General features: G+C 36.0%; 1 protein-coding gene and 1 long non-coding RNA gene across 2 annotated transcripts in view; one reads left to right on the top strand and one right to left on the bottom strand.

The window, feature by feature from the left end:
- Positions 1-19,034, bottom strand: part of LOC142614958 (uncharacterized) — a 31,016-nt gene extending 11,982 nt beyond the window's left edge. The window contains exons 1-3 of the long non-coding RNA XR_012840618.1: positions 18,897-19,034; positions 18,092-18,171; positions 16,489-16,877 (exon numbers count right to left, since the gene is read on the bottom strand). This is a non-coding gene — a long non-coding RNA (uncharacterized LOC142614958). The remainder of the gene's footprint in view (positions 1-16,488; positions 16,878-18,091; positions 18,172-18,896) is intronic.
- On the top strand, positions 236-14,941 carry LOC142615274 (uncharacterized). Its single transcript, XM_075788010.1, has 5 exons — positions 236-578; positions 656-806; positions 4,104-4,284; positions 13,868-14,137; positions 14,667-14,941. Exons 1-5 carry the CDS (start codon positions 236-238, stop codon positions 14,763-14,765), a joined length of 1,044 nt encoding a protein of 347 aa, XP_075644125.1. The 3' UTR covers positions 14,766-14,941.
- Positions 19,035-21,329: the final 2,295 nt, after the last annotated feature.

Here is a 21,329-nt window from a genome sequence, read left to right on the forward strand (position 1 = left end):
AAATGTTTTTTTCTTTGGATAAAAGGTAAGAAAACCAAATTTGGGAACTTAAGAAATAAGTTGAATTCTATGGCATATTTCAGTTTCAGGAAAAAAAAAGTGGAACTTAACAAACAAGTTTTATCTTTATGGCTCTTATCAGTCTTCATTATATATAAGAGAAGCATGTATTGTACTAATTTTGAAGTGATCATTTGTTTGTAGTAGTAGCAGTAGTAGAAATTCATAAGTATTGATGGCTTACATTCCTCCACACAAGCGTCACTCATACGAAGCTGCTAGTAGTAGTGAATCTAGTGATACGCATAATAGACCCTCAACAATCCCACAATCCCTTGTTCCTCAATTCAGAAGAAATCTTAATTTGAGGTTGCCACCCAAAACCTTTTCACAAAGATGTGGAAATATCGTTTATAATTATGCAAAACAGGCTATGTCCGCATGGTTTCCTGTTGGTTTGGATCACAATCACCAGTTTCCATCTTCTGTACATGTTACCCCAGTTCCCTTGCAACTTTTTGGGAGAACAGCAGGAACAAATCCACTAGTTTTGTTCAATAACAACAACAATCATCCAGGTAAATGTTATTATTTTTCTGCTCAGATTTTTTGTTTGTAACTAATTATTAATAATGGGTTTGTTGGTTTTGGTTAGTTGAGCAAGTGAGGAGTCCATGGGTGTATATAGCAGAAAATGTTGTGTCAGACTTGCTTTCTTCTTTCGAGAATGTCAAGGATGAAAAGTTGGACTTGGAAGACGTCAAGCCAAAGTTGGTTGCTAGATTTGGAAAAATTCTTTTTCATGAGTAAGTCATGCTTCTATTCTATTCTATGAGTCATTGTTTTTGTTAATAGTTTGTTTGTTTGTGTTTGTGTTTGTGTTTGTGTTTTATGAGGTTGGCTCGAAGAAGTGAGTGAGATAAATCAAAAAACATGAGTATTAGGATGACACTTATTTGTTATGCACTTTGCTACCTCAAACCTAAGCAAGGTTGTCAACTGTCAATTCATCTTTATCTGTTGACCAAGAAAATAGCTTAAACGTCATTAATCCAAAACTTTAATGATACACTCAGTCAGTTAGAGTAACAATATGATATGAAGTATGTTGCTGGTGTTGCTACTTAGCACCTCCTCGCCTTACAAAATTTAGGTGGAGAGTGAGGTTATGAGTTTAAGACATACTAGATGCCTGTGTAACTTTCAACAAAAAAAGAAAAAGAAGAAAGGCATATCTGGTGTCATTTATTACTAGATGTTTGTCTCAACATTACTGAATCTTGTCATATAAAGTTATTACTGCAAAAGCACAAGGTCACACACAGAAGTTGTCAATAAAACACGGGCAATTTGTTTCTAATGCAATTGTGCAGAAGACTTGTTTATGCAGATGTGTGCCCTTCACCATTATTTATCAACTATAGTCTACTCTTATTATCTGGTTGTGTCTATTGGTTGCTACTTTCCCCTGGTGTTTTTTAAAAACATACATTATCCTGTGTTTCTCATATTTGATCCTAGTGGTTCAGGACTTCAGGTTAAGGCTTTTCTAAATTAACTAGACCTAAGATTTCTGGTTTTACCTTTTTACTTTTTAGCCTAAATAGACATGAGATTTCTAGTCTTACCATGTCATTTAAAATACCCATGTTTGAATTACAATGGGGTTATGATCGGTGTTCAGTACTGATTCTAACGTTGCATAGGCTTAAGGATTCCAATCATGAAAATCTTAAATGAAACTTAGATTTCATTAATGAGGCCAGCCTATTTTTCTCTCTTGACCTCAACAAAGAGAGCACATATATATCTTTGTTCTATGCAATCAAATACAATTTCTGATACAATTCCTTTAAGGCCTGTTCACCACGCCCACATCATGCCAAAATCAGATCCTCGAACCATCCCTTACTATAAAGGATTTGTAAGCAGAAATTTCTCCAATACCCATCATGCCAAAACATGATCCTCAAAGCTTTCTAAAGACGACACACATATAAGGCCTTCTAACAGCTTCAGAAATCCAGTCACTCTACGCAGCCCTAAAGTTTGCACCCAGTCACCCTACGCATCCCATAATTTGCACCCATAAAAGTCTCCGAAAATGGTCATGCTTCTTACCAAGCAGTCATAGCACTTACCCCAACAGAGCTTGGTTAAATATGGTCAATTACCTTGCTCCTAATTCACCATAATTCTGTAGGGATTCACACCAAGTTGCACTCTACCAAATGGAACTTAAATTGAACTCACCCCCATTAAAGAAATACCTGGGTGTTCATTTCATTAGCCATATGAGTAACGTACTTTTAAGTAAAGCAACTACCCTTTGATAAAAGAACCCCGCTTTTACTGGGTTTGAGAGGTAATTGGTAGATAGCCTTACCTCCAATTTTGGTGAGGCTAATTCCCTGATTCTAACCCTTGACACATAACTTAAACAGAGGGCACTTGCCATTGCAACCCGTTGATAAATACAGATTTTTTGATCAAGCCAATTGTTTCTCATCCTTTCTAAAACAATTCCATACTACAGTAGCTTTATGAGGACAACCCATTGGCATAGCATGATAGTTCATAGGTAGAGCTCCCTACCTTACTAAACAACAAAGTAGCCAACTCTGCATCTTCAAAGACCCCCATTGGGGCTAGCTTACTCCTACTCAAGTTGCACTTTAACCTGCAGACTACTTTAAAACACAAAATTGTAGACGAAATATTCACAAATCAAGATAGAACCTTCCTCAACAAATAAGAGAGATGAAATTGTTAAGAGTTTCATTAAAGCCTTCCACCACTCTAAAACCAGTCAGGGAGAAAGAAAAGAAAAGAAAACCTTCCTCCATAGTTGTCAATAGGATATGACTAAGACCCTTTATAATTTGGTAAATAACAATGAAGAAAATAGAACCCCTTGTCTCAACCCTCTAGATTTGTCAAAGAGGCTTGTAGGCAGCACTAAAAATCTCGTAGTGGTGAAACAGATAGCTATTTATTTCTTCCATTTCTCACCATAACAAAAATGGTCCAGTATGTACAAAAGACAATTCTAATTCACATGATCATAGGCTTTTTCAATATCAAGACATTCATTGGCTATGAGAATTGAGTTTAATCTTTATCTCCCTTCCTAACAATGGTTTTAATCTATTGACTAATACCTTTGCCAAAATTTTATACATACAACTGACCAAATTAACTGGTTGAAAATATCTTATACTTATAACTCCCATATTCTTCGGCATTAGAGTTTTAGCATTGCGAGGTTTCCTAATGCTGTTTTTATTGTATTAGCTAATACATTTGCCAAAAGTTTATACACATGATTGAGCAAACCGTTTCAATGAGAATCTCTTATACATCTAAATCCCATTTTCTTTGGTGCTTGGGTTTTAGCATTGAATGGTTTTTCAAAACAGTAAAGAGGCATAAACATCCTTGAAAAAATCTAAAAAATCCTTCCTTCTCCACAATTCCCCAAAATGTTGGAAATATGCCATAGTGAAGTCATCCTGGCCTAGAGCTTTATCTCTAGTGATTTGTAAATGATAGTGATAAATGCAATGATAGTGATTTGTAAATGCCATTATTTAGTAGGTGTATTTGCTAGCTAGCAGTTAGTGATAAATAGGATTATTCACTTCCTTTATTTGATTTTTGGTTTTTTATCGGTTAAGTGAACATAAGCACTTAATGGGTCTTGAACCCATGAACTTGGCCCTTCACCCAATTCTTATGGCGAGGGCATCTAAGCCAGAGCTCATTGGCAACTTCTCTAATAGATTTGATGCCCTAGATTTTGGCGAAGTAGCAATTTGAGCCCATTGGTTTCAGCCTTCTACTAGAATCCATGTGCTCGCACAAATTAATCCAATGTCACATCTGAGTGTCAATAGATTAACTGATGAAACGATTCATTTGTTTTGGCAACAACATCTGGATTATTTCATATCCCATTTAATAAATTGTACTAAATTTTTTGAAGTAATGAATGTATTGATGCTGATGTTTTGTAACTTTGAAGATTTCACATATCAAATTTGTAATAAGAGAACCCTTCAATATACTTGGAAGAGTTAAGTAGCCACAACTTTCTCATGTAGGAGCCCTTCAATCAGCGAAGAAACTACAAGAGTAGGTTTGGCTGCAGAAACTACATTGAGTCAATTGAGGAGATCATTTTACACAAACATTCCTAATTCATATATGGAAAACATTAAGGGAGAAGTTGCCAAAAAGATTAAAGTTGATTTTGAAGAGGAAAAAGATTTATACCATGTACAGGTATTTCTTTTGCTGAATACCTCTGCTTATTATATTCATAATTATGCCTTATGATTTAGTTGGCCACTGACTTCCCCAATTTACTTTCTCATTTTGTATAGTTGTCTGATGCCACACTACCAGATTCAACTATTTCTTGCAAATGCAGAAACTTCTAGTAACAATTTATCATATATATATATATATATATATATTGATGATGATAATTAATCCTTCCTACTAAAATATGTAGAGGGAAGAAATTAATATATTGAATCTTAAATTTTCTATCAATAAGGACCAAAAAACTTTAACCAAAACTTAACTTCAGCATGATAAAAATATGTTTTTATATTTATTTTCACATGTATACATAGGCATTTGAATGCACACACACATGTACTACGCCTGTAGATGAACCAAGTTTTTTATGATTTATGAACAGTTCGAGCTCAATTTGGGAAATATCTTGTTTGTGTTTGTTTATTTAGTAAATGAACCAAGTTCAAGCTTAAGTGCTCTCAACTATTAAATAAGTCAGCTCAAACATAATAATGTGTTTGTGAACAATGAGTACTGTGGGAGCTTTGAATCCTCAGGAGCCAAGGGCGGACCTTGTTGAACCCCGATATTGGACTTGCCTAGAGTCCCACATCGCCTGTTTTCCCCCCCACTTGCTGACTTATATGCTTTGACGCAAGTCAGTAGTGTACCATTAAACAACTAATGGTACACTACTGACTTGCGTCAAAGCATATAAGTCAGCAAGTGGGGGGGAAAACAGGCGATGTGGGACTCTAGGCAAGTCCAATATCGGGGTTCAACAAGGTCCGCCCTTGGCTCCTGAGGATCCAGAGCTCCCACAAGTACAATCATTGATTTAAGTATACATAATATTATATGTTCATGTGTGTGTATGTATAAAAGTGTACTTATATAATTATATATAAAAAAAATTATACTTATACAAACTTGAGATTGGATTGTGTTAGTTTGTAAATATGTTCATAAGATATGAAGTTATTATTTTTATTACTTATCAAAAAAAAAAAAGAAATTATTTTTAATTTATTTGTAATATAAATAATCCATTTTGTAGTAAAAATTATATGCAATTAACTCAACCAATATAATTTTAACTCTAACTAGATTTTTTAATGCACACCTCTTGCTCGTACTTACTAGCATCTTCTAGTTTGCCATAAAATAAAGGTTGGGAGACAATTAGGCCAGGTTTTGCTTCACCTCTGCTCAAAAAGTCCGTGAAAGGAAAAAGAAAAGGTGCCATCCTTGTATCTTTTCTATTGTTGTTTTCCCTAGTGTGTGTGTACATATATATATATTTGCTTTGTTTTTTACATACTTTGAATAATGTTAAAAAAATTTGAAGGATTATTACTAATTATTTCATCCTATATAATTATATAAAGCTTTTGAACACACAACTATTATTATTATTTTTCTATAAAACGCTCAATTTCTCATGTGCAAAGCTTGTGATTAAAAGCCTAGTAAATAAATAAACAAATAGAAAATGAGTCAAAATTAAATCTTTAGGATAGGCGAAACCATTTCCTGACCAAAATGTTCATGTCCAAATCTGTTGCCTCATAAAACAAATTCTATTAGAAGTCAAAACTAAAACTTGATTTATAGAAACCTTCTTCTATTTGCAAATACCAAATTCATGTTTGTCTAGAGGAAACTTTTTGCTGGAAACTCAGGTGGATGTTGGTAAGTTTCTTGCCTGAAGAGACACGCGTCTATGCATAACAATTAAAAATTATACCACATATTTTCTCCTCCAGAAGTGGGGGATTCAGATGCATAAAAGCTCCAGCATAGAGATTTCTCCTTGTGTAGTTTTCTTTAAGACTATGTTGATTTGGAATGATTTTGGGATGAAAATGACCAATTTTTATTTTTATTTTTATTTTTTTTAAATAATGTAAAATAACAGCAAATGTAGACATGAAACTTACAGTGAGAGCTGTTAAGGTCCTCTTGGTGGATAGCATCAGCCTTAGGTCTAAGTTTTTATCAAGGCACGATATGTCTATGACCATATGACGCAATTGGTGTAGTTCAATCTACAAGAATGGTGACATTTGAACATAAGTCTCAAATCATACATAATAATCAATTGGAAGGAAAGTCAAATATACCTAGAAAAAGGAAAAAAAAGAAAGAATCAGAGATTCTTTTTCTTTTTCACCAATGCTAGTCCCAAATCTCTCTCTCTCTCTCCCCATAATGAATCAAATCCCAAACCTTAAATAGTAAGAAAAATTCCATTTGTTCAAAAAAAAAAAAGTCAGCAACTAGGAGATACTAATCCTCATCATCTTTTTTACTCTATACTTTTCACGTTAAATTGATGTATTTGTCACGTAAAATTAATAAAACAGGAAGCAAACAAATCATCAGCACCCCAGGTAACAAGTTCAGACCTAAGCATGATTTGAATGCAATGTGCATCAAAATTAAAAAGAAAACTTGCCTTACAAAGTTTTTTTTTTGATAAATAACGTAAGAATATTATTAATAATAATGAAAAAGAAGTCGCCAAGCCGAGTACATTGGGGATGTACTATGGGTACAAAAATCAAGAAACAAAAGAACAACGGTCAAGAAAAATAGAAAAGGAAGAACAAGAAAAATGAGAAAAAACCACACTCCATTCAAAGAGAGTGTGTAAGAAGAAAGACTTAATCTCCATCAAAGAGCGTTCGCAGCCCTCAAAGCTTCTAGCATTCCTTTCTCGCCAAATGCACTAAATCAAGCAGTGAGGAACTAATTTTCAAACATCAATGTGACGATGTCGCGCAAACTTTCCTTGCCAAGCCTCAAACACCTCAAGAACAGTACGAGGCATAACCCACTGAATGCCAAACAAACAAAAAACCAAAGACCACAATTCCCAGGCTATGGTACAATGAAGTAGAAGATGATCCACCGACTCCCCACACTTCTTACACATAAAGCACCAATCAATCACAATCACTCGTCTTTTACGAAGGTTTTCTGTTGTTAAAATCTTACCTAAGGAAGCAGACCAAGAAAAGAAGGCTACTCTTGGAGGAGCCTTCGATTGCCATATCATTTTCCAGGGAAAGGAAACAAGATTATGAGGGTAGAAAGAACTGTAATAACCTCTAACCTCAAAACCTGTATTCCTTGCAGGCTTCCAACATACCCTATCTGGTCCAAACCCTCTTGCTGACGAGGAGTAAAGTAGCCCCATAAACCGATCAAAGGCTTCTTCTTCCCAGTCTTGTGGAGGACGACGAAATTGCACATTCCAGTGATACCTCCCAGCAGACCAACCCATAACTTCAGCCACTGAGGAGTCCTTGGACCTACTAAGACAATAAAGCTCCGGAAAGGCCTCTTGGAGAGTACAATCCCCACACCACACATGTTTCCAAAATTTCACTCTAGTACCATCCCCCACATCATAAACAAGTAATTTAGAGAAGTTCAACCAACCACTTCTAATATATCTCCACAAGCTGACCCCATAAGGACTTGTCACCTTCTTCGTACACCAACCACCCCAAATATTCCCATATTTTGCCTCTATAACCCTCCTCCATAAAGCATCAATCTCAGTGCCATACCTCCACAACCATTTACCCAGTAAGGCAGAATTAAAATTACCTAACTGTCTTATACCCAACCCCCCATCCTTCAGTGGCCTACAAACCTTGGCCCAATTAACTAAATGAATTTTAGGTTCACCACCAATCCCATCCCACAAAAAATCTCTTTGTAATTTCTCCATACGCTTAGCCACCTTACCTGGTAAAGGAAGAAGGGAAAGAAAATATGTAGGTAAGGACGATAGTGAGCTTTTAATGAGAGTCACCTTACCCCCTTTAGATAAATACATTCTCTTCCAACCTGCTAATCTCCTCTCCATTCTCTCAAGAATAGGGTTCCAAACGAGATAAGTCCTTAAATTTAGCACCCAAAGGAAGGCCCAAATATTTCAAGGGCGAGAGAGACCGCCCACACCCCAACGAGACCCACCAAAGCCTCCAAATTGGGTACGCCACCAACGGTACCAACTCGGATTTCCCTAAATTAATATGAAGCCCGGACACCTCCTCGAATCTAGTAAGAACCGCTCTCAAATTAGCAATGCGAGACGGTTCGGCATCACAAAAAATCAAAGTGTCATCTGCAAATAGGAGATGAGACACCATCAACGATGGACCAACCACACCGCCCACGAAAAACACGAAAATTGCCCGGCGAGGCAGCCACATCCAACCAACGACTTAATGCCTCCATCACAATATCAAACAACAATGGAGATAAAGGATCCCCTTGTCGAAGCCCCCTAGAACTTCCAAAAAAATCAGTTGGGCTGCCATTGATCAAAATAGAGAACTTTACAGTTGAAATGCAATATCTTATCCAGTTTCTCCATTTGTCTGAGAAACCACAACGTTGCAGCATATACAATAAAAAATCCCAACTCACATGATCATACGCCTTCTCAACATCCAACTTACAAAGCACACCCGGGACTCCTGACTTCAATCTACTATCAATACATTCAGCAGCTATCAAGACGGAATCCAAAATCTGTCTGCCCTTCACAAAAGCATTTTGTGAATCCGAAATAAGACCATGTGCCACCCTACGAAGCCGATTAGCCAATACCTTAGAAATAATCTTATACATCCCACCAATTAAGCTGATAGGCCGATAATCCTTTACCTCCACAGCATCCACTTTCTTAGGAATAAGGGCTAGGAATGAAGCATTCAGACTCTTCTCAAACACCGCCTGAGAATGGAAATTATGGAATACAGCCATAATATTAGGTTTCAAAACACCCCAACAAGACTGGAAAAAGGCCATGGAAAAGCCATCCGGGCCAGGTGCCTTATCACCATTAAAATCATGGATCACCTCAAACACTTCTCTTTCCTCAAAAGGCCTATCTAGCCAACTTGCATCTTCCACCGAGATGCTAGAAAATTCCACATCATCTAAGACAGGTCTGTGAGCCACCTCCTCAAGGTAAAGCTGTCTATAAAATTGAGAAATACGGTTTGCTATAGCAGCAGGGTCCGAAGACAACACCCCATCCACCATGAGCCTATCAATAGAATTAGCCCTCCTATGAGAATTAGCTATACGATGGAAAAACTTAGTATTCCTGTCTCCTTCCCTAACACAAAGAACTCTAGATTTCTGTCTCCAACTAATTCTTCCAACAGAGTAACTTTCTCTAACTCATCACGAATTCTTCCCATTTCCACCCTTTCCTCCACCGATAATCCCGGACTCTCCTCCCTATTCTCTAGAACACTAAGGTCCTTCCACAATTTTTTTATTCGAACATCAACATGACCAAACACCTCCACATTCCATCTTTTCAAATCATTTTTAAGGAGCTTTAATTTATTAGCCAGAATAAAGCTCGGTGCACCATGAACCTGGTAGGAATCCCACCATGACCGAACCCTATCCATAAAACCTTCATCCCTTAGCCACATATTCTCAAATCTAAATGGCCTACTCCCTCTCTGAAAAGAACCACCCTCAAGGACAATTGGAAAATGATCTGAGCACAATTTAGACAGCCGTCTTTGAGAAACTGTTGGGAACTTGTCCTCCCAATCTGCAGAAAACAAAAATCTGTCTAGCCTAGCCTTCGAAACAACTTCTCTAGAATTTGACCAAGTGAAAGTACCTCCTTGCAAAGGCAGATCAATAAGACCCTGTTCTGAGATAAAATTAGAAAACTCCCTCATTGCAGTAGTGAAAGAAGTAGACCCCAATCGTTCAGAAGGAAACCTAACCACATTAAAGTCACCACCCACACACCATGGGACATTCCACCAGCTATTCAAGCCACAGAGTTCCTCCCATAATAGCCTCCTATCTCGGTGTAAATTAGGACCATAAACACCCGTAAACGCCCATACAAACTGATCTGACACACTTGTAAACTTACAAGAAGCGAAAATCTCCCCACTGCTTCCTCCATTTTATTCACTACCCGAGTGTCCCACATCACTAACACCCCACCAGAAGCACCACAAGAACCTAAGTAAGACCAATCAACATGTTGACCACCCCACAAGCTACGAATCACTGCTCTATTAATCAGCCCCATTTTGGTTTCTTGGATACAAACCACATCTGGCCCCCAATTTCTAATCAAATTTCTAACCCTGAGCCTTTTATCCTGCTCATTCAACCCTCTAACATTCCAAGAAATAATCTTCACATTCATTGATAAGACACTACCACTCGCTCGGAGCTTGCACTCCTTACTTTATTTGTATCATACTCAACATGTAAAGATGACAGCAAATTCTTCAACTCCCGCTGCCCTTTCTGACCGGACTTAACCAACTTCTTCTGATCACCCACCACAAGTTTCTGTCTATCTTTCTTACTAGCCTCAATGGATAATAACAATCCTGTAATCTGCTCCTCAAAACCTTCCAGTGAAGTGCCCACAGATTTTTTGAAAGCCTTTATCCTATTGATTACCCATTGTGATAGTTGACAACTATCCACCCTCTCCTTACACCCAATTTCCTTCATAGGACTATTCTCCAACTCCAACGGACCTTCAGAAGCCAAAGGTACCACAACTAAAGGCTCATCACCTCCCTCACAGGACCTCAACCGTCCATCTGACACCCACTTTACTAACCCGGGAACCACAGTCAAGGAATCTACTAACCCCTCACTCTCATCTACCCAAGTAACCCTCTTCCCTTCAGTATTACAAGAAACAGTACCTGGTGCACCTTCTCCCTCTAAACTTGAGCAGACTGACATACAATCTGGAGATCGATACACTGACAATGGGAGCACTACTTGCCGGCCATCACGCATTTGTAAAATCCAGTCTTTGGAGTTACCCCAAGACTTATCCAAGTCTTCAACCAAGTCCCTTATAGCTGGGCCAGGTAATTGAACTCCCTCAAAGTCAGTAATACCCGAACCTTCCAAACCCATATACTCCTCATCCCCAACCTCCGATGCTCCTGAAGAAGATAGAGACACCAACTCTGACACTATCGGGTCTACCAGCTTCATTCCCTGCTCCGTTTTATAGGCCGATGACACCACCGGTACCAAATGCGACCCACACAGAGCACTGGTCAGCGACACCTGATCGTGGGAGACTTGGGCCACCACCGCCGGTCCTGTCGGCTCAGTGGTTGGCTGCTCTAGTCGCATCGAGCTTGGCTGAACACCTTTAAGCTCAGCTTCCGGCACTACTACATCCAACGATACCGTCGGCGATGACGAAGGTTGTTCTGAGATGGTGGAAGTGACCATCGATTCCGTCGGCGACATCACAGGAGGCTCGGAAGTCCTGGATGGGCTCACCGATACCGTCGATGCCCTCACTGGTAGCTCCGATGCGATGGGTTTAGCTCTGGAGCACCTAAGCACCTTCGTAGCAATGAGCTCACTTCGACCTGGACTGGGCACCGTGAACCCATTCTGGTAAGAGGACTCCAGTACCTTTGGCCCACTGAATGAGCTTTCTCCAGCCTCAAAATTAGATGGGCTTAGCAGACCCAGGCCCAAAATGGGTTCTTTATTACCCAACGAGTTTGGGGCTGTTATCTTGGATGGGCCCAGACCCACCACATTATTAGAAACACTAGTGCTTGGTACCCATTTGCCAGCTTGCTGATTTCCCTTAACAGCATCCCAAGATACCCGCCTCTTTCCATCTTCATTTACACTCACAGTCAACCCTCTCCCCAGCCAACGTCCCTTCCTATTACCACGCAACTTTCCAAACTCAACCATTTTTGAAATCAAATTGGGCTTCAACGGGATATTGCAATTAATTCCTTCCGGGATTTTCTCCTCAATTTTATTCTTACCATTAATATCACCTACTCCACCCTCACCACCACCCACGGCTGCCTGAAGAAAACTATCCGTCTGAGTTTCAAATACTACAACCTGTGTAGAAGACTTTTCACTTGAAATCTCCACAGTACTCTTCACCTTATCAGCCTTAACCTTATCTTTATAGAGGGGCTGCTGAACATGCTTCAACATTGGCTGCACAGGAGCTTTGACGGCTTCCACAAAGGACCTGTTAGGATGATGCTTTGGAATATGCTTAGACCTGTACGGTACAAACTGCAATCCACCCAATGCATATTGAGCAGGTTCCAACATCCTTCGTAATTCAATCCCAAAAGCTCTCCATCCTTGTTGTAATTTACCGGCGGGAATAATGATTGTTCGCCGCCGCCCACCAACCTTAAGCTCTGTCACTGAAACATACTGCCCAAATGAATTGGACCCCCGTTGCAAGGTGTACGCAGTCGCGCCCTCCCTAAGCGTGAAAAATTGCTTAGGACTAACCCCAATCACAATGTGTTCCAAATTCCGCATCATCCACAGAGCCGCACTCTTGCCCATAAACACCGATTGCATAAAGTATTTTCCCCGTTCAAAGATCTGAAGGGAGAAAACATTCCCTCCTTCCTCAACCACCAACTGAAACAATTTAGATTCAATAAAGAAACTTCGGAAACCCCCCATACTAATCTTAAAACATAGAAACTAAAACAGGATTTCTGGCTAATTCGAGGTAGCCGGGCCTCCCTAATCTAAGTTATGGAAAAGAGAGAGAGAGCAGAAAGCATTCTTATTCATTATTCTGATCTATCCTACAATTGAACATGATTTGGCATGAACAATTAACTTAAGTTCTTCAGGTTTAAAAATAATGGGCATGCCTTACAAAGTTGAAGCCTTTTGTCTTCTTTTATTTAATGGTACACTACTGACTTGCGTCAAAGCATATAAGTCAGCAAGTGGGGGGGAAAACAGGCGATGTGGGACTCTAGGCAAGTCCAATATCGGGGTTCAACAAGGTCCGCCCTTGGCTCCTGAGGATTCAAAGCTCCCACAGTACTCATTGTTCACAAACACATTATTATGTTTGAGCTGACTTATTTAATAGTTGAGAGCACTTAAGCTTGAACTTGGTTCATTTACTAAATAAACAAACACAAACAAGATATTTCCCAAATTGAGCTCGAACTGTTCATAAATCATAAAAAACTTGGTTCATCTACAGGCGTAGTACATGTGTGTGTGCATTCAAATGCCTATGTATACATGTGAAAATAAATATAAAAACATATTTTTATCATGCTGAAGTTAAGTTTAGGTTAAAGTTTTTTGGTCCTTATTGATAGAAAATTTAAGATCCAATATATTAATTTCTTCCCTCTACATATTTTAGTAGGAAGGATTAATTATCATCATCAATATATATATATATATATATATATGATAAATTGTTACTAGAAGTGGGAGAGAGGGGGATTTGAAACTTTGTTCTCCTTATAAAGGAGACTAGTCAATGGCACTAAGCTACAAGGATCTTGACATTATCATCTTCTTTTGTATGAAGCAATTGGACTATAAAGAAAAATAGAAGAAAAAAATAGAAAAAGAAAAAAGTTGAAAATAGGGGTGGGATTGGACTAATCTTTACCATATGGGATAGTTGTAGCATGGTATTTCTTTCTCCTAAGAGTCTAAGACTTAAATTTGTGACCAAACTAATTTATGTACTCTCCAGGATGATGAGATGCAAAGCATTAGAAGTCTTATTAATTCTGCAATTCTAGATCAAGATGTGAAGGGTGGGTTGAGATGGCCCTTGGGGAAGGCATCTTCTGGAGGTAGATATTGTGTGGTGGGGGTTTGGCACACAATAGCTAAAGATTATAAAAGTTCATCATTGAGCCTGAAAGTGAGACATGCTGATCGATATGATTTTAGAACTTCAATTGGGGAAGCTACAAGGGAGATAAATCTGAAGCTAAAAAACATTGTCTCATTATTACAGGTAAGAAACGTATATAACTAAGATGCTTATAATAAGTGAATAAGGAGCTTAGTCCATGTAATCTAATTAAGGAACAAATGTCCAACTAGATTTGTTTTGTAACATTCTTTCCTATAAGGACCATTCTAGAACTTTACTTCAAATTAAATTTTGCCATCACATCATTAGATTATGTATTCTATTTCATATGACTTAGATGTCATTTGCTATCAAATCCATAAATTCATACATTTAATGTTTTTGTGATTTAGTTAAGTTTACTAGCATTTTATAGGAGATCCGAAGTATTTTAGGTTTTATTTTCTTTGATTCCAAGTTAGTGTTTTATCAGTTACTATCTTATTAGATTTTTAGTTTACTAGTCAAACTAGGAGTCCGACTTCAATATTGCTTATGCTTCTGGTCTTTTGTTGCTTACTACAGCATATAGACACAAATTGTTATGAGTATCTTTTTCTCTTTCCTTTATTTCTTCATTATGTGTTATATTTCTTTATTATGTGTTATGAACTCCTCTTTCAATTTTCAGGAACAGGAGGTTGAGGTTAGTTCGGTTGCTGAGATGCTCAAAGACCACTTGAAATTGATATGGGATCATTTCTTATGCTGTGAAAATTTTTTGACATGAAACAGCAAAAAAGGTGGTGAAAAGATAAAAACAGAAGGGACACCATCCGGAAAAGGGCAGTTTGAATATTTTTGATATGTTTATGGTGTATTTGCTTACATCTTATGGCAATTTCAAGGCAATGGGCATTGATTCAGGATTATAGTTTTTAGTATAAGATGATACATCATCTTGTATTGGTCAGAAAACTATTAAATCATAGGGTCTTGTTATCAATTATTATAAAATCCAATAAACTTTGATAAAGAAAACGACTAAACCCACATCCAAAGACACCAAACATAATCCAATTGAATTTTAAACATAATTAGTTGCATTAATCTATGGGAGAAAACATTGGTATACTTTTGCAAGCTAGAAAGTATTACAACATGACATAGGTTGAGTCCAACTCTAAGTGACAGAATGAACCCTTGTTAGTAGGATTCGCACAATAACTTAGCTCGGTTCTACTCATTCAGTTTTTCAATCACCACTGCAGTCCAACAATCAATAGCAAAGACACATTTCACTCATAGTCAAAGCTACAAAATAGCATGCCCAAGTAAGGAGACAAAACAAAAGAGGTTTATTAACAACATTACAACATATAAGTCCTAACAAAATAAATTGTTGTTGCCACCCGATTAGAGACCTCCCTAATTCATTCCAAAGTGCAAAATCTACTGATTGATCAACCTAGAAGGTAACATTATCCTCCTTTCCATGCACTCTTTATATTAAGATATGTTGTCCACCAATTCCAACCATAATGGAGATGAGATCATTCATAGCAAACTAGATGTCATATCTGAAATCTACTTAAAATTCCTAACATTTCTACAAGATTATGAAATTTGAGACAATCTATCAGCAACAATTTAAAAAAGAAAGCATTTAAAATGTAATGGTATGTTCAAAGGACCTTGAACCTACAACTATCGGCAAATTCAAATCCATTTCAAAACTTCCTGCTCTATGAAATTGTGGATGGCATAAGCATATGGTCATGCCTACTGAAGTTTGAAGTTTCAAAATTGGTGCTGACTAGTAATAGACTAAAAAAAAGTCCTCAGTCCACAAAGCTCCCACTTTCGTGGGGTCTAGAAGAGGAGATTGGTAGGCAGCTTTACTCTTTTTTTTTTTTTTTGGAGAAGTTGATTCCGGCCCAGTGACTAGAAAAAGACAAATGGACCAAAATCCTAATACTCACATATTATAATAAAATTAAATGATACGGCCTCCAACAATGGATTAGAACTAAAAATTTAAATCCATCAGGAAGTATGAGTAACTTCATTATCAGGGTGATAGAGATAGATTATGCAATGAAGTGATGAACATGTAAAGGCTTATTTTTATAATTTGTCTAACAATTGGAACACCTCATCTTCCATATTGTAATTATGTGGAAGGAGGTTCCATTGGGTCAGTAACCTGTTGGTTTCATTTTTAACAATACATTTTAGGCCCAAATCCAAATCTTTGTATTTTTACTAGCTATTAATATTTTACTTGTCCACTGCCTTCTACAACTTTATCGATTATTTTATAGAATAATTTTGGGAAACAACTTTTACCCTTAAAAGACATAGAATTTAGCAACAAATCACATGATTAATTTCTTTCATCAATTCTGCATTTTCTTTGTGTTAGTTCCTATTCAAATTAGGCTGGTATCCAATCCAATGAACGAGCATCCAAAGATGCAAATGAAACAATGCAACTTAAAAAGGAGACATACCTTGGCATCAAATGCAAAAGAAATCGAATGGAAACAGTGAAGAAGAAACTTGTTTCAAGGTTGTTTTCAGATGGAGGAATATTTCTTCCAAGTTCGATCAAGACGTTCTCATTTTCTTCGATGGTGGATACAAATTGAAGTCAGAAGAATCATCATCATTGACAAAGTTCTGGGCCATTGATGAAGAACCCAAATCAAACCCATCACTAAAAGTTGAGCCAATTCCCAAATCTGGCAGACCCAAGCGCAAATCGGACCCATATGATGTCATATTATTTGGAGGCTCCATACTAGATGGCAAAGAAATGTGGCTTGTGTCATCAAGGACAAGCACCTGAGGAGGCTAATATTTTCGTACCATATGGTGACAGTCCATCAACATGAAAGCCCTTCAAAGGAGAGTCAAACTCATTATTAGCTGATTCATTTCTTTTCACAAGAATTTTATTAATTTTTATGAAATGCTATAAAAATTTTTGATAGATATGAAATGCTATAAACTTTGATAAAGGAAATAATTAAATCCACTTCCAAAGACACCAGACATAATCCAATTGAATTTTGAAAAAAAAAAAGTATTGCATTAATTTTATGGAAGAGAAAATGGTGTACACTTTTGCAAGATTTCCACAATTACATAGGGCGTAGTATAACTCAAAGTGATTGCATAAACCCTTGTCAATAGGATTTCGCACAGCAACTTAGCTAGGTAGGATTTGGCAGTGTACTAATAATCTGACTTTTCTCTTTAAAAATTATAGTTGTTTTTTCAAAGATAACTGGATTACATGTCATATGCTTTCTAATACATCTTAAAGCAAATCGAATAAACAAAAAGTAATGAATAAATGGTCTAGAGCTTGCAAGATTTTAGAACATTGAACACTACATGATTCAGCTTGCCTTGATAGATCTAAGGCTTTTTGTTCTCTAAGAGTTTAACTAAAAACACCTAAACCTGTTTCAGACTTAATTTAATATCATTACAATAGGAAACACTAAAAGATTTACAAAGAAAAGGAAAGCAAATATAGAAATTGTCAAAACAAAAAAGAAGTAATTGCTTAAGAACAAAGAAATCTCAATTATCTTTAGCTTTTAGCAGTGGTGGTAATGCTCAAAAGGTGCTTGAAACAACTTGGCCTTCCAACCTTTTCTTTTTCCCTTACTATCCCAGGTTGATTATTCTTCAAACAACTGGCAAAACAATGAATGAAAATTATTTTTAACTTTAATGATTATATAGGCATTGGGTTAAATTTAATGCATATAAGCAAACAACTATTTTTACTAATGGCAGTATTCTACAGACTTCTGAGTGCAAAACACTGCAGTCCAAAAGGTATAGTTGTCTCAGAGAGTTGCATCAACAGTAAGGAATTTTTAAGCTAGGAACTCATGGGTTCAGCTGGACAAACTCAATTCCTAATATATATTCTTTGTATTATTTAAAAACATAAATGCTCTGAGAGAATGACAATGCTTCATATGAATAAACATTTTTTTTTATTGTACAATGACACAAAGAACAAAAACAGCACTAGAATGCTTCTTGAGTACTCATTGAACCCATTGGAAATATGTTTGTAAAGTGATAACTTACTCAAAAGCTGCTTGAAACAACTTGGCCTTCCAACCTTTACTTTTTCCCTTACTATCCCAGACTGATTATTCTTCAATCAACTAGCAAAACAACAAATGAAAATTATTTTTAATTGGTTGTTTAGCTGTTATGGTTCAAGTCAAAAAATAAAAAAAAAAATTTCTCAAAAGTAAGACTGGAAGTTATCAAATTTATTTATAAAAAAATAAATAAATAAAAGGAAAGAAAAAAGACCCAAGAAATTTTTTATTCTTTTGGAGAAACAGGGCCAACTCTTTCATCCGGGCATGTTCTAGGAATAAAGCACGGAAAATGAGAGCTGGGAGAATAGAACATTCATAGAAAGCCTCTTTTTGACATCAATTATACCAATTCAAACTAACAACTATGCCTCTTTATCAAATATTGAAAGTTTGGAATTTTATTGAGTCTTAAAAAAAAAAAAAAAAAAAACTGTTGTCTAAAAATTACGATTTCCACACAGAAATCAAGAAACAAGCTACTGCTACCCAAACATTATTTAATTATTAATTTTTTTTTTTTTCACTTTTCCCATTATAATAGTAAGGGAAACATTTTTTATTTGACAATCTCACAACTGCTACAAGAGGGAAAATTTAGACATAAAAACAGGAAAACACAAAAAACCCAGAAATTAATTTTACTGTTCTCCCCCTTTTCCACTGTTTTCCCGTCACTTAAACATAAATTGAACACAAACCAAATATAAATTTAATATTCAAAAAAAAGAAGAAGAAGAAACAGAGAATTCACAGAGAGTATTGAGTAACAGAAGAGAGAGAACCTTGAGGATGCGGATGGATCACGTAGTCAAGGTCGATCAGATGAAGAGAGAGAGAGAGAGAGAAAGACAGTCGCTTGAAGAGGAAAACTACGGTGGGATTGAGGAAAACAGAGAGAGAAATTATTTAAGGAAAAGTGAAAGAGACGACTCATTTGCTTTATTAGAAAAATGAGAAGACAATTTTTTTTTTTTTTTAATAATAGGAAAAATAAAAGATAGAAAATGTTTTTTTTTTTTTTTTTGGTTAACTTGATCACAAAAGATAGAAAATGTTGTTTGCATAAACTTGCTCACAGCTCACAGGCCCAGTCACACAACATAATAAAAAACACATTTTTTGAGACAAAATACGTTTGATGCAATTCCTTAGGTTTTCATCTTAAAATTTATCAATGCAATTACTTAATTATAAAAAATAAACTTTCATCATAAAAGAAAAAATGCATATAGCAGAATTTTTAGAAAACAACCTAAGGAACAATGCTTAAATAGTTTACCTAAATCTTGCCATTTTTTGTAATCATTAAATAATAAAAAATATTCCTATATATACATATATCTATATATATATTTATTGTAGGTAACATAAACTAAACCCATTTAACAATAATATATCACAAACGTGTAGAATTAATTCAAGTGAGAATGAACAACTAAATAGGACTAAATTCTCCAACTCCCCTACTTTTTATGTTTTACTGCATTTAAAATATATATGAAAAAATTTTAAGAAAGCAAAACAACCTGAATTTAAGAGTAATAATAGAAAAACACATATACAAAAGAACAAATTTACAGAAGTAATTATCAATACTTCCGGTAAGAAGATTCTAAGTTTTGACTTCAAAATGCACCTAGTGAAATTTTCAAGTTAGCCTTAGTCAAAAATTGGTAAAGTTAAGTCCATGTGAAATAGGATTGTTATATCATTGTGCCAATACATACATACACACACACACACACACACACACACACACATATATATATATATATATATATATAACTTCTCCAACACAAAAAAAAAAAAAAAAAACAAACAAACAAACAAACAAAAGAAGCAAGTAGATAAAGGATTTATACTTGTTTGTCAACGCAGATTTATATGTTTTCTTTCTCTTTTATCTAACCTATTTTATTTTTTTAATCTTATTTTACCTATGTCCAGACTTTTATATTAACATTACCTTTCCTAAACATGCTCATACTAAAAATTTATATTCTCATTCATTAATTAGATTTCTTTATGCATCCCCGTTTATATTTTTTTATACATTTCATTTATATATTTTTCAGCAATTTTTGTAATATTAAAATATGATGCAACAGATAACACGACATAATTTTCGTTGATTTTAATTATCATGGGCCGCCAGTGCAAGATATCTTTCATTTCCTCTTGAAAAGTTGGTCTATTCCCATGGTAGCACACTAATGGCCTCTTAACATTAAATAAATAAATAAATCAAAAACAAAAAAAATGATAAGATAGTGACAGAGTGAACATAAATAATGCTAATTATGTCATATATTCAATAAAAAAATCACATTATTTTATTTGTGATTATATCATATTTTGTTACATAGGAGGAGCAATATAATTAGTCAGCTTTCTTTTATTATCTTTTATATTAATAATTCATAAATGTTCATAAAGATTTTTATTAGTTAATTTAACTAATTTCATTAAAAAAAAATCATATTCATGGTTGTAGTTAATTGGCCACTTGAATATTTTAGTATTTTAATCACTTTTGCTTCAAAATTACAGGGGCTTTGTTGAGTAATATTTCAAACGCAATAGTAGAGGTACCTAAGTCCCCCCTCCCCCCACCCCTCCATTTTTGCTTTTGTTTTCATCTTTTCATTTCTTTTTTCTTTTTTTGATCGAAATTAGTTAAATTCTTTTTTTTTTCTTTTTGAAACATAAATATTAGATTGAAAGATTGTTGGGGGCGTTTTTTCGTTGCCCACATGATATTTGGAAAGTCAAGACCGAGACTCGACTTTAGGCTTGAAACATGGCCCAAAGGCTATCGGTGAAGTGTGAAAAGCCCATTTTGCTCAAGGTCCGGGTTGCATCCAACATATATAATAATAAGACCACAAAAATACCTCCTACAAAGATAAGCTAGCACAAAGGATGGCCCACAACAATAAGTACTTAAATAATAGCCCAACAATAAGTAAGAAAAACGTCCAGCGGTAGATGTTTGGAAATAGGATTCCTGAGATTGTGTTAAGCCAGTGGGATTAAGGCAAGTATTAAGGAGGAATCCTAGTGCTGTAACTGAGACTAGGAAATAGGATTCAACACCCCAAGTCAGGTGTCAAAGTATAAGCCCACTTCAGAGGGTTCTGTTAGAAATCCCTTTATGCCCACTAAACCACATGTTCCCAAATATTTCCCTTTAAAATTCACGGGCTTGGTTCATG

Source organism: Castanea sativa, chromosome 11 (genome assembly GCF_040712315.1).
Source record: "Castanea sativa cultivar Marrone di Chiusa Pesio chromosome 11, ASM4071231v1".
NCBI classification, from domain to species: Eukaryota; Viridiplantae; Streptophyta; class Magnoliopsida; order Fagales; family Fagaceae; genus Castanea; species Castanea sativa.